Source organism: Copadichromis virginalis, linkage group LG3, assembly GCF_057382275.1.
Source record: "Copadichromis virginalis isolate Kocher_CV1m ecotype Utaka linkage group LG3, C_Virginalis_male_GT1.1, whole genome shotgun sequence".
Classification (NCBI taxonomy): Eukaryota; Metazoa; Chordata; class Actinopteri; order Cichliformes; family Cichlidae; genus Copadichromis; species Copadichromis virginalis.
The window spans coordinates 25,467,058-25,483,829 of NC_140620.1; the positions used below are offsets into that span (position 1 = coordinate 25,467,058).

The 16,772-nt window shown below is 38.8% G+C and overlaps 2 protein-coding genes across 2 annotated transcripts; both read right to left on the minus strand.

Moving 5' to 3' along the window:
* Positions 1 to 6,284: 6,284 nt before the first annotated feature.
* LOC146713647 (uncharacterized) lies at positions 6,285 to 8,235 on the minus strand. The gene is made up of 2 exons (XM_085452696.1): positions 8,164 to 8,235; positions 6,285 to 7,391 (listed from the first exon to the last, which is right to left on the minus strand). Exon 2 carries the CDS (start codon positions 7,380 to 7,382, stop codon positions 6,513 to 6,515), a length of 870 nt encoding a protein of 289 aa, XP_085308822.1. The 5' UTR covers positions 7,383 to 7,391; positions 8,164 to 8,235; the 3' UTR covers positions 6,285 to 6,512.
* Positions 8,236 to 12,858: 4,623 nt separating this feature from the next.
* Positions 12,859 to 14,809, minus strand: LOC146713648 (uncharacterized). Its single transcript, XM_085452697.1, has 2 exons — positions 14,738 to 14,809; positions 12,859 to 13,965 (listed from the first exon to the last, which is right to left on the minus strand). Exon 2 carries the CDS (start codon positions 13,954 to 13,956, stop codon positions 13,087 to 13,089), a length of 870 nt encoding a protein of 289 aa, XP_085308823.1. The 5' UTR covers positions 13,957 to 13,965; positions 14,738 to 14,809; the 3' UTR covers positions 12,859 to 13,086.
* Between the last annotated feature and the right edge of the window lie 1,963 nt (positions 14,810 to 16,772).

Consider the following 16,772-nt stretch of genomic DNA (forward strand, 5'->3'; position numbering starts at 1 on the left):
CATTTAAGTTTATCCATAATGCACTTTGTGAAGTTTCCTCCAGTGAATGATCAAACATTGGGCAACAATGCTGGTTTGTGCAGTAATGAAAGTGCTGCAGGTTATTGAGACTCTGACAGATCCATCATGTGGCTCGCAGCTGCTCAGAGAGCTCAGGTTTAGTCTTCATACTGGGACTCTTGCAGTGTGTGGGAACATGGGAACATGAAGGAGCTCTAACGTAACTCACAGTAATAGATGACCTATGTGGTGAACCTTAAGTGTAACAGGTTTAAATAAAGTTAAAAAACACTGAAGGAGGTGTGAGTCAAAGACTCATCTGCAGTTCTCAGTTTTTACATCAGACCCTCTGGTTTTACAGCAGAATGTAAGAAAAAAACATCTGCTCAAAATTCATATTAAAGTTGATGTTATAGGCAGTGTTGGGAAGGTTACTTTTAAAATGTATCCCACTACAGATTACAGAATACATGCCCCAAAATGTATTTTGTAACATAATACTTTGGTTTACTTAATATATTATCATGCTTTTTACAACTACATGAATGTACTATTTGTGTGTGATTTATTACTGTTAATGAAGGTCCGAACCGTAGTAAAGGGACATCTGGCTAATGCATCGAGCTCCATGTCGGGCTCGTAGCCGAAAAATAGCTTTACTTTGTTGTGTGGGTCAACTTAGCTCCCGTTTCTGCTCGATGACAACTCGTACTTTTCCACTCTTCTTTTTCTCCCTCCTCACACTCACAGACACATAACGGGTATGGCAGTCCATTCTCCCTGCAGCACGGACTACACCCATGAGGCTACATTCTTCAGAGTTAGGCCTGTAGCATTCTGCCTATTAGCTTTGCACAACAACAACAACAACAAAAAGGTGCTCTTAACCCAGGAAACACACAGTCACAGAGAGAGAGCGCGCAACTCTGTAACCATGGCAACTGTAACGCTTCCACTTGGAACAACAGAACAAAGCTGTCAAACAAAACCCAAACAGTCCTGACCCGCCGGAATATGAAACAGGAAAATACTGCGGTGTAATCCATTTATTTCAGCAAAGAAACTATATTAAAAAAAAATCCTTTTTACCTAGTTACTCATATTTTGTATCTTAAATACGTAACGGCGGTACATGTATTCCGTTACTCCCCAAAACTGGTTATAGAACAATCAGAGAAAGAATTTGTGGTAAAAAACCTGCATTTTGTAGTGAATGAAGTCAGTGACCCTTATTCATGCTGCAGGTTATTACTGACTGGGAAAGAAACACACAAACACGAAACTGTGACCAAATAAACCGATCCACCCAGCTGCTTTGACTACCACTGAATCCATTTTCAGTTATGATAAAATTCACCAGAATGTGAAAGACAATATCCAAGCGGTCTGACAGGAACCCCCGAAACTGTTCAATAATTCTGAGGAAAGCAATTGTGAAAGCAGGAGTGTGGGTGGAGTCACTGAGTGAACTGACAGTTTAAAGCAGCAAGTAAAGAAGGTGAGTTCGTTTCTAGACATCTTGTTGAGTCAGAAGACAAAAAGATCAAAAGATAAAGAATCAAACAAAATAAAAACAGACTTTCATGAATTCAACAAGTTAAAGTGAGGTTTTAATTAAGAACAGTGCAAACAGAGCAGTCAATTCAATTCAATTTTATTTAGATAGCGCCAAATCGCAATAACGGTACGGCTTTGACTGATTCCATCAACAGCACCAGAATGCTTCCCGTCTGTCAATGCAAAAATGAAACTTATAACAATAAGATAACTCAGTAGGTGCTCCGGATCCACACCTCAAAGTCATTACTGATGCCCTGCAGCATTTTACGTGCGTTGCCATTCCAGTAGTTTTATTGCATTAGTACTCTACTGAGGTCCACACCAGACATCACCACTGCAACATCTAACTTTTGTGGTGTCCTTTGTTTAAACATTCCCACATAGCAAGCAGGTCTGGACCAAATCTGGTATCAAGCCGGCACTGCTGGCTGACTTCTGGCATGATAAGACGTCTGTCATCCAGATATGGGCCAGGCCTGGCATAGATGGCACTGTCTATGTGATGGCATGCCACAATTGATGTTTGGTTTATGTGGCCCAGGCTTATAGAAAAAAAGGCCTGGCCCAGATCTGGCACCAAGCTGGCACTTCTGACTGACTGGTGTCATGACAGAGTGTATGTCAACCACATGTGTGCCAGGTCTGGCAATGACGCCACTGTTTATGCGATGACATGCCATATCTGGCCCGATTATGGTTTGGTTTATGTGGCCCAGGCTCATAGAAAACAGCTCTGGCCAGGATCCGGCATCAAGCTGGCTGACTGGTGTCATGGCAGAGTGTATGTCAACCAGATGTGGGCCAGGTCTGGCAGTGAGGCACTATTTATGTTCCTATTTTCCTATTTTAGTTAGAAGACCCAAATGCCATGTTGCAATACTATACTGCTCTGGTAGCCAACCTTTCACATGTAGGTTTGACAGGTTTGTGAGTGTACACTTTATCCAAAACCTAGTGAGGGTTTACTCATCTTTGCCAGCGGGTGGCTGTAGCTCAGGCAGTAGCGCAGGTCACCTATTGATTGGAAGGTTAGTGGTTCAATCCCTGGCTTCTCCAGTCTGCATGTTGTGAGTATGAATGTAATTACGAAGCACACAGTTTAGAGAGAGTGTGACTGGGTAAATGTGGCATGTTGTATAGAGTAATTTGAGTCACTCAGTTTATTTAAATCCAGGTTGAAGACTCACCTGTTCTCAGCTGCATTTGAATAAAGCACCAAATCCACACTTTTTAGCTTAAATTTCAAAACTTACATTTAACTACTGATTTTATCTATTGTTCTGATTTTATATACTGTTTTGTTTGTTTGTTAATTTGCTTGTTTTAATCAATTTTAAATCATGCTTTTTATTTGTTTTTGTTTCTAATGTCTCTGTAAAGCACTTTGAATCACCTTGTTGTTAATTGTGCTATACAAATAAACTTGCCTTGCCTAGTCTGGGAGAGTTGAAAAATGCTATATAAGAATCAGTCCATTTACTGTCTGAACAGAGTTTCATCATGTTACTTTTGTACTGTTATGCACATGTTGTTATTACATGGCTTAAATAAGGTATGCATTAAGCTGACATCTGGGACCAGAGCTGAAACTGTTCTGGGCCAGCACAGGGCCATCAGTGTGTCTGCAACTGGCCCGCATACCGCAAAGAATGACAGCCCTTTGGTGGCCCAGACCAAGTTTGCCAGAGGTAATCCACACATGGATAAGCAAAGGAACACACGTATGTATGTATGTATGTATGTATGTATGTATATATATATATATATATAAGGGGTGCAACGATACACAAAATTCACGGTTCGGTTCGATATTTTTTCGATACAAAAAAAATGTTCATGCCTTTTTAATTTGTCATTTATTAAAATTATAAGTATATATTTTAACTCAAAAGTACAGTTTTTAAATTTTATGTTGCTGAAACAAAAAAGTAATAAAAAAAAGCTGCACTTTCTTTTTGCCTTTTAGTCTGATTTGTCATAACTTTTCCGTTTTGTGGTAAGATTTTGTTTGGCTGTCACTTCTTCACCCTGACCTGTCTTATTTGGCTCAGCAGAACTGAAATATATATCCTGCTGCTTTTACACACGCACTCACATAACGCTCAGCGATTCTCTGCGCGATCAACCTCTCACATGTTTAAGCTGCGGGAGATTTCACTTGTCATGTTTGCATTAATTAATTGCGCAAATTATCATCACTCACCAATCAGTACTGTTGCTCTCTATACACAGTTCACGCGATTGCAAAGTGAAAGCAAAAAACAAGCGCAAATTCAAACGTGATTTCAATATGTCACATATTGACAGTGGCTCACCGATGCCAATGACACAATTACCCAGCTACATTTCCGACAGAATCTTTATTTTGGAAAGAGCCATTTCTCTGTAATAAACTCTCTTTTCCAAAGATGAGTGATTTCTCGATCAGATAGATTTATTATTTTATCCCTTTGTTGTTTCAGCAACATTAAATTTAAAAACTGTACTTTTGAGTTAAAATATATATTTATAATTTTAATAAATGACAAATTAAAAAGGCATGAACATTTTTTTTGTATCAAAAAGACCTCAGTGGATGTAAACCAGATGCACCCTTATTGGATCATTATAACATGATCCTGCTCTACACCCAACAGAGTTTTATCAGAATACATTCTAAACCTTTAGAGCTGTTGTGTTTACAGACAGAATGAAATGCAAATGCTAAGAAAAACATGAGCTCCTTGTTGAAGGTAATAATAAACTGCTGAAACCATTTTGAGCTCCTCTTTGGTTTACACTCTGTACTGATCTGATGCAATATGTGATAAAGTCAAACCGTCCAAACCGTGCCTGTGTCCATCATGCTCAGTTTTTATCTGAGGAGTAGATGATGGAATGCTGGAAACTTGCAGTGACTCGTTAATTCTTGTCTCGGTTTGTTTCGACTCCAACGATTCATTTCACTTTGACAGTGACAGTTTGGATCACTGTCAGAGTCTGAAGTCTATATCTTTGGTAAGTCTTTGTGTTTATTTGTTTGTGTGTTTGTTTTGTTTTTGAGTCACAGAACAAACAAACAAGAACTTTATAACAAAACACTAAAATCTGTGGTGAAAAACTGTCATTTTTTCCCTACATATTATTAAATAAACTCTGAACAAAGTCAGACTGTTGTTTCTCTGTCAAACTGTGAGCACATAAAGATGACAAATGTGTTTGTCATTTATTAAAAGCTCCCACAAATCTCCAAATGTAGAGAGAAAAGTGTGAGAAAAGCTGTATTTATGTTTATAAATAATTTGGACTTTGTCTCATCGAGGTGACTTAAAAGAAACTCTGAGGTTTCAGTGTTAGTTATGTGCTTCAGTTATACTACCATAGAGGAGGTTCATCCATCTATTCATTCATTTCCACTTATCCTTTTTCAGGGCCTGGAGCATATCCCAGCTGTCTTAGGGCGAGAGGCAGAGTAAACGCTGTACAGGTCGTTAGTCTGTCGCAGAGCTAACACAGAGACAAGCATTTACACCCACATTTACACCTATGGGCAATTTAGAGTTTCCAATTAACCTATCCCCACTAATTGCATGTCTTTGGACTGTGGGAGGAAGCTGGAGTACCCGGAGAGAACCCACGCGAACACGGGGAGAACACGCAAACTCCACACAGAGGGACCCCGGCCTTAAATGAACACAGGACTTTCTTGCATCTTAGCTTATGAAAACATAACCCAGCAGTACAAGCTAGCTATGTGTTTTGTAAGCAGCAGTGCTCTTCATAAATAAAGCTTGAAGAAATTCAGACTACATTTATACAGTGTTATACAGTGTTAGAGCAATGGCTGCAACCTACAGCCTTTAAACTAGCGATTAAAATGCTGACAGTAAACTCGTCAGTCCAAATGTTCCCACATTGCTTAGTAAAAATATTTTAGAAGGACTTTTTATTTCACTTTTAGTTATTGATTTTGAATGCGAATTTTATAATGCATATTTTATTGTAATTAATTATTGAGGCATAAAAGCCTTTATTTTGACTCTTCTGCTCCTCTGTAGTTGCCCAGAGAGGAATGCTGACAGAGTGACTTCTTTATGGCGTAGAAACACTGAGATGTGCCCCTCTTTTACTTATATAAACATATATGAGAGATTAAATGTGCAGATAAAGCTGTTTACACTGAGACAAGGCAAAGTTTGACTCAGGATCAGAGTGGGCTGCATGTGTCCCACCATGTAAACTGATGTGACATCTCGGCCCCTGTCTCACAAACATCAGTATACTCGGTAACGTTCACCTCTCCTGCTTCCTTTTTCATCATCCTCTCCTTTCTTCCTCCCTCTGTTTTTGCCTCCTTTCCTTCACTCTCTGCCTGATGATGCTCTGACTGTATTTCAGAATTATAAGGCTTCCTAAACAGGTTGAAAGAGCTCAGCGTCACCAAGCTGAATGGTTTCTGTAGCTCAAAGTCTGCAAACGTCATCAGGAACCAAAATAATAACAGTAATAAATTCTGATGACATCTTTAAATTCATCTGGATCTCCGTACAACGAGATTTAGTGAGATTTCTGCTTTACAACAATCAATACTACTACCACAAATAATACCGATGTTATTAAAATGCCCAGACAGTGAACCCAGGTTTCTGCTAAATGAAGTCATGTATTGATCCTGCTGAGCTGCTCTCTTCACTTTATTCTGTTAACACGCATCAGTTGAAGCTTTGACACACGACACAAAGATATTTCAGATGCTCAAGAGGCTTTATTGAAACAGAGACAATCATTAGAATAAAGTCATACAGAGTCAAACAGATTGATTGATTGTGAGATCAATGATCGTTGGTGGAGTCAAAGCTCTGAGATCACAGTGATTGAAGATCATTTCAGAAAGGAAAGAAGAACCATCACCAAACCCATTAAACAGGAACAACTTTGATTCCTTGCTTTCAGCTCTGTTACCACGACTACTCTCATTGAAGGAAGCACAGGTAACTGCTATCACAGGCACAGCTGCCTCTGATGAAGGGCTTTTCAATGACCTCCATTCCAACATCCTGATGCACCCCCTTAGCGTTTTTGCTGATCAGAGTGACGATCTTGATGGGGCTTTTGCAGCAGTCGTCTTTCTTGTACCACAGGAACACCTGGTTAGATTGGCTTCCCTCTTGTAGATCCTGGTTCACTGGTTCATAGCCTTGATTTTGAAAGCTGTCATACTCATCCTGGCTGATGGAGATTTCCAGATCTTTGATGGCCCGCTCAGGGTCAGTGGTCTGACGGTACCAGATGAAGAGTTTTCCCCCTTTGTTGTTTTCATCCATTCGGATGTAACCCTTGCTGAAGAAGTCAGCATCTCCATCAGAGGCAGTGCTGGCATCAATGTCACAGATGTACGTTGGCTTCTCTCTCTTCACCCACAGGTAGACTGGCTTTCCTCCAGCACCATGGTTCAGGTCAAAGGCCAGTTTCTCCCAGCCATGTTTAAGCTTCTGAGCTTCATCTAACCATTTCGTAGTGACATCAAGCTTCTGGATGGGAACATCATAGTCTGTGGTGCCTTTTTTGTACCACAGGTAGATCTCATCTCCACCCGCTCCAGAGTTGAGGTTTTTTTCAATCTTGTGGAAGCCATCAGAGATCAAGCCCTTTGCCATCTCTTTATTGAATGAAAATTGAATCCTGGTGATGGCTGCACAGTTGCCCGTTTTGTACCAAAGGTAGATGGTGTTTCCTTTGACTCCTTCATTCAGATTGACATCAATTTTCATGAAGTGTTCTGCACGAAGCTTACTCTCATCACTTTTATCTACAGACACTGCAAGATCAGTGATGTCGGGCATTTTGAGTTCCTGCATCAAAAAAAGAATTCATGAGTGAACACACAGAGAGCAAAGTGGTTTTAAAGAGAAAACAGGACAGAAACATGCATGTTGCACAGTTGGTTACTAACTAATGCCATGAATTGCTGACCTTTTACCAAACTGTGCTTATGTTACTATTAGTAATTCTGACAGTAGCAACACATTATATCTTCTTGTTCCAAAGCTCTTTCAAAAGGAAACATGAAGAAAAGCAAATCCACAGAACCAATCCTAATTTTGAAACAATGAGTCAAATAAAGATTAAGCCATCATTCAGACTGTTACAGTATTTCTCAGCCAACATTTAAAAAGATTAATCTGGACATCACAGTTGATGCAGACCTGGAATCTGTTTATAATGGCCTACTGAGGCTAGGATGACATTTTTATGCAGAACACAACAAAATGCACGTACTGTGTGAGCAGTGTACTGAAAAAAAAGAGAATTGTTAGAACAATGTGATTAGATTATGTCAAGTGGTGACACATGATTTAACTAGGGGCACCCTCTCCCAGACACAGGAGTTAACAAGTCAGATCAACCTAAAAGAGCTTACGTATAATGCACAATAAACAAAACTTAACTTGCATGCTTTCACTTTAATAAAAATAGCAAGTAAAGAGATTTCAAGTTCATGTTGATAGAAACCAAAAACCTGTACCACCATCAGTAAAGTAGAAAGTAAAGTAAGAATCATTTAATAGATTGCATTAGCTCGACTAAATCTCAAAAACTTTTTAAACAGTGTTGCAGACTTACGTGTGCGCAGAAAGTGTTTCACTGGATAAAGTATTTTAGGTGGCTGGAATATGCTGATCTCAAACAGAAACACCTGCCTTTATACACGACAGGCTGATTGTGAAATCACCAGCTGTGACATGCAGTTTCTTAGGAAATACACGTTAGAACGGTGACTGTGTTACAGACGACCCACCTTGTTCTGCCTTTTATAACTTAAATCGGATATTATAGTTGTAAGCTGCCCTAGAGCTCCCTCTAGTGGCTGCTTTGGGTTCGGTTACTTTGGGAAAGGAAAAAAATGAGAACGTGAAGAAGAAATAAAAGATGGCGGAAAGTGATACCGTAATGTTATCGTTCTAAGCTGATACGGACCTTAAAATGTTGTTGCCTTGGACAAGATATGTCTGTAAGTATGAGTGTCGATAAAATAATTATTCTTTTGTTTTGTGTAAAAATGGTACGATAATTTGTACATTTGAAAGTTTTATCTTGTTAGCTTGCAGTAAGAGGGTAACAAGCTAGTTTACAATGTTAGTTAGCTAATACAGTATTTTGTACTTTCAGTTTTACGATGGTCAAAGAGAAGGCAATGGTCAGAGGCCATTCTTCAATAAATCAGCGCAAAAAGGAAAATAAGTCTGGTTATTGGAGCATCGTTATCTCGCTGTCTAGCTGGTGAAACTAAGAGACTCAGGGCGAGGACAGCATACACCTACTTTTATCTCCATGTTGCAATATGTTCCATGTTGGTCATCATTAATTAATCCAACATATGACGAGTTTATAAAATCTAACAAAATAGCTCTAATATAAATATCCCAGTGTATTTGTATACATATATATATATATCCATCCATCCATCCATCCATCCATATATATACATATATATATATATATATTAGGGGTGCAACGATACACAAAATTCACGGTTCGGTTTGGTTCGATACTTTGGTATCACGGTTCGATATTTTTTTGATACAAAAAAAATGTTCATGCCTTTTTAATTTGTCATTTATTAAAATTATAAATATATATTTTAACTCAAAAGTACAGTTTTTAAATTTTATGTTGCTGAAACAAAAAAGTAATAAAAAAAAGCTGCACTTTCTTTTTGCCTTTTAGTCTGATTTGTCATAACTTTTCCGTTTTGTGGTAAGATTTTGTTTGGCTGTCACTTCTTCACCCTGACCTGTCTTATTTGGCTCAGCAGAACTGAAATATATATCCTGCTGCTTTTACACACGCACTCACATAACGCTCAGCGATTCTCTGCGCGATCAACCTCTCACATGTTTAAGCTGCGGGAGATTTCACTTGTCATGTTTGCATAGTAAGCTAACGATTGGTAATTAATTAATTAATTAATTGCGCAAATTATCATCACTCACCAATCAGTACTGTCGCTCTCTATACACAGTTCACGCGATTGCAAAGTGAAAGCAAAAAACAAGCGCAAATTCAAACGTGATTTCAATATGTCACATATTGACAGTGGCTCACCGATGCCAATGACACAATTACCCAGCTACATTTCCGAAAGAATCTTTATTTTGGAAAGAGCCATTTCTCTGTAATAAACTCTCTTTTCCAAAGATGAGTGATTTCTCGATCAGATAGATTTATTATTTTATCCCTTTGTTGTTTCAGCAACATTAAATTTAAAAACTGTACTTTTGAGTTAAAATATATATTTATAATTTTAATAAATGACAAATTAAAAAGGCATGAACATTTTTTTTTGTATCGAAAAAATATCGAACCGTGACACCAAAGTATCGAACCGAACCGTGAATTTTGTGTATCGTTGCACCCCTAAAATAAATATATATATATATATATATATATATATATATATACATATACACACACACATATATGTGTATATATGTGTGTATGTGTCTATATTGAGCAGATAGATGACGGCACCCTCAGCTCAGAGGCGGGGATGGTAAGCAAATCATGAAGAGTTTATCAAAGACTCCACAAAGGCTCCAACCCACATAGCAAAACTGGTATGGTCCAGATCTGGCCCACACATTGTGCTTACATATGGCCCAGTTACCGCAAAGAATGATGGCCCATTGGTGGCCCAGATCTGGTTTGCTAGAGGTGGCCTACACATGGGCCAGCACAAGGCCAGTTGCAGACACACCGGTGTTCCTTTGCTTATCCATGTGTGGATTACCTCTGGCAAACTTGGTCTGGGCCACCAAAGGGCTGTCATTCTTTGCGGTATGTGGGCCATGTGTAAGTTTTGTGCAGCCACGGGCCAGTTGCAGACACACTGATGGCCCTGTGCTGGCCCAGAACAGTTTCAGCTCTGGTCCCAGATGTCAGCTTAATGCATACCTTATTTAAGCCATGTAATAACAACATGTGCATAACAGTGCAAAAGTAACATGATGAAATTCTGTTCAGACAGTAAATGGACTGATTCTTATATAGCATTTTTCAACTCTCCCAGACTACTCAAAGTACTCTATACAACATGCCACATTTACCCAATCACACTCTCTCTAAACTGTGTGCTTCGTAATTACATTCATACACATTCACACTCACAACATGCAGACTGGAGAAGCCAGGGATTGAACCACTAACCTTCCAATCAATAGGTGACCTGCGCTACTGCCTGAGCTACAGCCACCCGCTGGCAAAGATGAGTAAACCCTCACTAGGTTTTGGATAAAGTGTACACTCACAAACCTGTCAAACCTACATGTGAAAGGTTGGCTACCAGAGCAGTATAGTATTGCAACATGGCATTTGGGTCTTCTAACTAAAATAGGAAAATAGGAACATAAATAGTGCCAAACCGTGCCTGTGTCCATCATGCTCAGTTTTTATCTGAGGAGTAGATGATGGAATGCTGGAAACTTGCAGTGACTCGTTAATTCTTGTCTCGGTTTGTTTCGACTCCAACGATTCATTTCACTTTGACAGTGACAGTTTGGATCACTGTCAGAGTCTGAAGTCTATATCTTTGGTAAGTCTTTGTGTTTATTTGTTTGTGTGTTTGTTTTGTTTTTGAGTCACAGAACAAACAAACAAGAACTTTATAACAAAACACTAAAATCTGTGGTGAAAAACTGTCATTTTTTCCCTACATATTATTAAATAAACTCTGAACAAAGTCAGACTGTTGTTTCTCTGTCAAACTGTGAGCACATAAAGATGACAAATGTGTTTGTCATTTATTAAAAGCTCCCACAAATCTCCAAATGTAGAGAGAAAAGTGTGAGAAAAGCTGTATTTATGTTTATAAATAATTTGGACTTTGTCTCATCGAGGTGACTTAAAAGAAACTCTGAGGTTTCAGTGTTAGTTATGTGCTTCAGTTATACTACCATAGAGGAGGTTCATCCATCTATTCATTCATTTCCACTTATCCTTTTTCAGGGCCTGGAGCATATCCCAGCTGTCTTAGGGCGAGAGGCAGAGTAAACGCTGTACAGGTCGTTAGTCTGTCGCAGAGCTAACACAGAGACAAGCATTTACACCCACATTTACACCTATGGGCAATTTAGAGTTTCCAATTAACCTATCCCCACTAATTGCATGTCTTTGGACTGTGGGAGGAAGCTGGAGTACCCGGAGAGAACCCACGCGAACACGGGGAGAACACGCAAACTCCACACAGAGGGACCCCGGCCTTAAATGAACACAGGACTTTCTTGCATCTTAGCTTATGAAAACATAACCCAGCAGTACAAGCTAGCTATGTGTTTTGTAAGCAGCAGTGCTCTTCATAAATAAAGCTTGAAGAAATTCAGACTACATTTATACAGTGTTATACAGTGTTAGAGCAATGGCTGCAACCTACAGCCTTTAAACTAGCGATTAAAATGCTGACAGTAAACTCGTCAGTCCAAATGTTCCCACATTGCTTAGTAAAAATATTTTAGAAGGACTTTTTATTTCACTTTTAGTTATTGATTTTGAATGCGAATTTTATAATGCATATTTTATTGTAATTAATTATTGAGGCATAAAAGCCTTTATTTTGACTCTTCTGCTCCTCTGTAGTTGCCCAGAGAGGAATGCTGACAGAGTGACTTCTTTATGGCGTAGAAACACTGAGATGTGCCCCTCTTTTACTTATATAAACATATATGAGAGATTAAATGTGCAGATAAAGCTGTTTACACTGAGACAAGGCAAAGTTTGACTCAGGATCAGAGTGGGCTGCATGTGTCCCACCATGTAAACTGATGTGACATCTCGGCCCCTGTCTCACAAACATCAGTATACTCGGTAACTTTCACCTCTCCTGCTTCCTTTTTCATCATCCTCTCCTTTCTTCCTCCCTCTGTTTTTGCCTCCTTTCCTTCACTCTCTGCCTGATGATGCTCTGACTGTATTTCAGAATTATAAGGCTTCCTAAACAGGTTGAAAGAGCTCAGCGTCACCAAGCTGAATGGTTTCTGTAGCTCAAAGTCTGCAAACGTCATCAGGAACCAAAATAATAACAGTAATAAATTCTGATGACATCTTTAAATTCATCTGGATCTCCGTACAACGAGATTTAGTGAGATTTCTGCTTTACAACAATCAATACTACTACCACAAATAATACCGATGTTATTAAAATGCCCAGACAGTGAACCCAGGTTTCTGCTAAATGAAGTCATGTATTGATCCTGCTGAGCTGCTCTCTTCACTTTATTCTGTTAACACGCATCAGTTGAAGCTTTGACACACGACACAAAGATATTTCAGATGCTCAAGAGGCTTTATTGAAACAGAGACAATCATTAGAATAAAGTCATACAGAGTCAAACAGATTGATTGATTGTGAGATCAATGATCGTTGGTGGAGTCAAAGCTCTGAGATCACAGTGATTGAAGATCATTTCAGAAAGGAAAGAAGAACCATCACCAAACCCATTAAACAGGAACAACTTTGATTCCTTGCTTTCAGCTCTGTTACCACGACTACTCTCATTGAAGGAAGCACAGGTAACTGCTATCACAGGCACAGCTGCCTCTGATGAAGGGCTTTTCAATGACCTCCATTCCAACATCCTGATACACCCCCTTAGCGTTTTTGCTGATCAGAGTGATGATCTTGATGGGGCTTTTGCAGCAGTCGTCTTTCTTGTACCACAGGAACACCTGGTTAGATTGGCTTCCCTCTTGTAGATCCTGGTTCACTGGTTCATAGCCTTGATTTTGAAAGCTGTCATACTCATCCTGGCTGATGGAGATTTCCAGATCTTTGATGGCCCGCTCAGGGTCAGTGGTCTGACGGTACCAGATGAAGAGTTTTCCCCCTTTGTTGTTTTCATCCATTCGGATGTAACCCTTGCTGAAGAAGTCAGCATCTCCATCAGAGGCAGTGCTGGCATCAATGTCACAGATGTACGTTGGCTTCTCTCTCTTCACCCACAGGTAGACTGGCTTTCCTCCAGCACCATGGTTCAGGTCAAAGGCCAGTTTCTCCCAGCCATGTTTAAGCTTCTGAGCTTCATCTAACCATTTCGTAGTGACATCAAGCTTCTGGATGGGAACATCATAGTCTGTGGTGCCTTTTTTGTACCACAGGTAGATCTCATCTCCACCCGCTCCAGAGTTGAGGTTTTTTTCAATCTTGTGGAAGCCATCAGAGATCAAGCCCTTTGCCATCTCTTTATTGAATGAAAATTGAATCCTGGTGATGGCTGCACAGTTGCCCGTTTTGTACCAAAGGTAGATGGTGTTTCCTTTGACTCCTTCATTCAGATTGACATCAATTTTCATGAAGTGTTCTGCACGAAGCTTACTCTCATCACTTTTATCTACAGACACTGCAAGATCAGTGATGTCGGGCATTTTGAGTTCCTGCATCAAAAAAAGAATTCATGAGTGAACACACAGAGAGCAAAGTGGTTTTAAAGAGAAAACAGGACAGAAACATGCATGTTGCACAGTTGGTTACTAACTAATGCCATGAATTGCTGACCTTTTACCAAACTGTGCTTATGTTACTATTAGTAATTCTGACAGTAGCAACACATTATATCTTCTTGTTCCAAAGCTCTTTCAAAAGGAAACATGAAGAAAAGCAAATCCACAGAACCAATCCTAATTTTGAAACAATGAGTCAAATAAAGATTAAGCCATCATTCAGACTGTTACAGTATTTCTCAGCCAACATTTAAAAAGATTAATCTGGACATCACAGTTGATGCAGACCTGGAATCTGTTTATAATGGCCTACTGAGGCTAGGATGACATTTTTATGCAGAACACAACAAAATGCACGTACTGTGTGAGCAGTGTACTGAAAAAAAAGAGAATTGTTAGAACAATGTGATTAGATTATGTCAAGTGGTGACACATGATTTAACTAGGGGCACCCTCTCCCAGACACAGGAGTTAACAAGTCAGATCAACCTAAAAGAGCTTACGTATAATGCACAATAAACAAAACTTAACTTGCATGCTTTCACTTTAATAAAAATAGCAAGTAAAGAGATTTCAAGTTCATGTTGATAGAAACCAAAAACCTGTACCACCATCAGTAAAGTAGAAAGTAAAGTAAGAATCATTTAATAGATTGCATTAGCTCGACTAAATCTCAAAAACTTTTTAAACAGTGTTGCAGACTTACGTGTGCGCAGAAAGTGTTTCACTGGATAAAGTATTTTAGGTGGCTGGAATATGCTGATCTCAAACAGAAACACCTGCCTTTATACACGACAGGCTGATTGTGAAATCACCAGCTGTGACATGCAGTTTCTTAGGAAATACACGTTAGAACGGTGACTGTGTTACAGACGACCCACCTACTTTTATCTCCATGTTGCAATATGTTCCATGTTGGTCATCATTAATTAATCCAACATATGACGAGTTTATAAAATCTAACAAAATAGCTCTAATATAAATATCCCAGTGTATTTGTATACATATATATATATATATCCATCCATCCATCCATCCATATATATACATATATATATATATATATATATATATATATATATATATATATATATATATATATATATATATATATTAGGGGTGCAACGATACACAAAATTCACGGTTCGGTTTGGTTCGATACTTTGGTATCACGGTTCGATATTTTTTTGATACAAAAAAAATGTTCATGCCTTTTTAATTTGTCATTTATTAAAGTTATAAATATATATTTTAACTCAAAAGTACAGTTTTTAAATTTTATGTTGCTGAAACAAAAAAGTAATAAAAAAAAGCTGCACTTTCTTTTTGCCTTTTAGTCTGATTTGTCATAACTTTTCCGTTTTGTGGTAAGATTTTGTTTGGCTGTCACTTCTTCACCCTGACCTGTCTTATTTGGCTCAGCAGAACTGAAATATATATCCTGCTGCTTTTACACACGCACTCACATAACGCTCAGCGATTCTCTGCGCGATCAACCTCTCACATGTTTAAGCTGCGGGAGATTTCACTTGTCATGTTTGCATAGTAAGCTAACGATTGGTAATTAATTAATTAATTAATTGCGCAAATTATCATCACTCACCAATCAGTACTGTCGCTCTCTATACACAGTTCACGCGATTGCAAAGTGAAAGCAAAAAACAAGCGCAAATTCAAACGTGATTTCAATATGTCACATATTGACAGTGGCTCACCGATGCCAATGACACAATTACCCAGCTACATTTCCGAAAGAATCTTTATTTTGGAAAGAGCCATTTCTCTGTAATAAACTCTCTTTTCCAAAGATGAGTGATTTCTCGATCAGATAGATTTATTATTTTATCCCTTTGTTGTTTCAGCAACATTAAATTTAAAAACTGTACTTTTGAGTTAAAATATATATTTATAATTTTAATAAATGACAAATTAAAAAGGCATGAACATTTTTTTTGTATCAAAAAAATATCGAACCGTGATACCAAAGTATCGAACCAAACCGAACCGTGAATTTTGTGTATCGTTGCACCCCTAATAAATAAATATATATATATATAAATATATATATATATATATATATAAATATATAAATATATAAATATATATATATATACACACACACACACACACACACACACACATATATGTGTATATATGTGTGTATGTGTCTATATTGAGCAGATAGATGACGGCACCCTCAGCTCAGAGGCGGGGATGGTAAGCAAATCATGAAGAGTTTATCAAAGACTCCACAAAGGCTCCAACCCACATAGCAAAACTGGTATGGTCCAGATCTGGCCCACACATTGTGCTTACATATGGCCCAGTTACCGCAAAGAATGATGGCCCATTGGTGGCCCAGATCTGGTTTGCTAGAGGTGGCCTACACATGGGCCAGCACAAGGCCAGTTGCAGACACACCGGTGTTCCTTTGCTTATCCATGTGTGGATTACCTCTGGCAAACTTGGTCTGGGCCACCAAAGGGCTGTCATTCTTTGCGGTATGTGGGCCATGTGTAAGTTTTGTGCAGCCACGGGCCAGTTGCAGACACACTGATGGCCCTGTGCTGGCCCAGAACAGTTTCAGCTCTGGTCCCAGATGTCAGCTTAATGCATACCTTATTTAAGCCATGTAATAACAACATGTGCATAACAGTGCAAAAGTAACATGATGAAATTCTGTTCAGACAGTAAATGGACTGATTCTTATATAGCATTTTTCAACTCTCCCAGACTACTCA

What these genes read in the sequence shown, in the direction of transcription:
- LOC146713647 (XM_085452696.1), bottom strand. Translation starts at nt 7,382, where the DNA reads ATGCCCGACATCACTGATCTTGCAGTGTCTGTAGATAAAAGTGATGAG.
- LOC146713648 (XM_085452697.1), bottom strand. Translation starts at nt 13,956, where the DNA reads ATGCCCGACATCACTGATCTTGCAGTGTCTGTAGATAAAAGTGATGAG.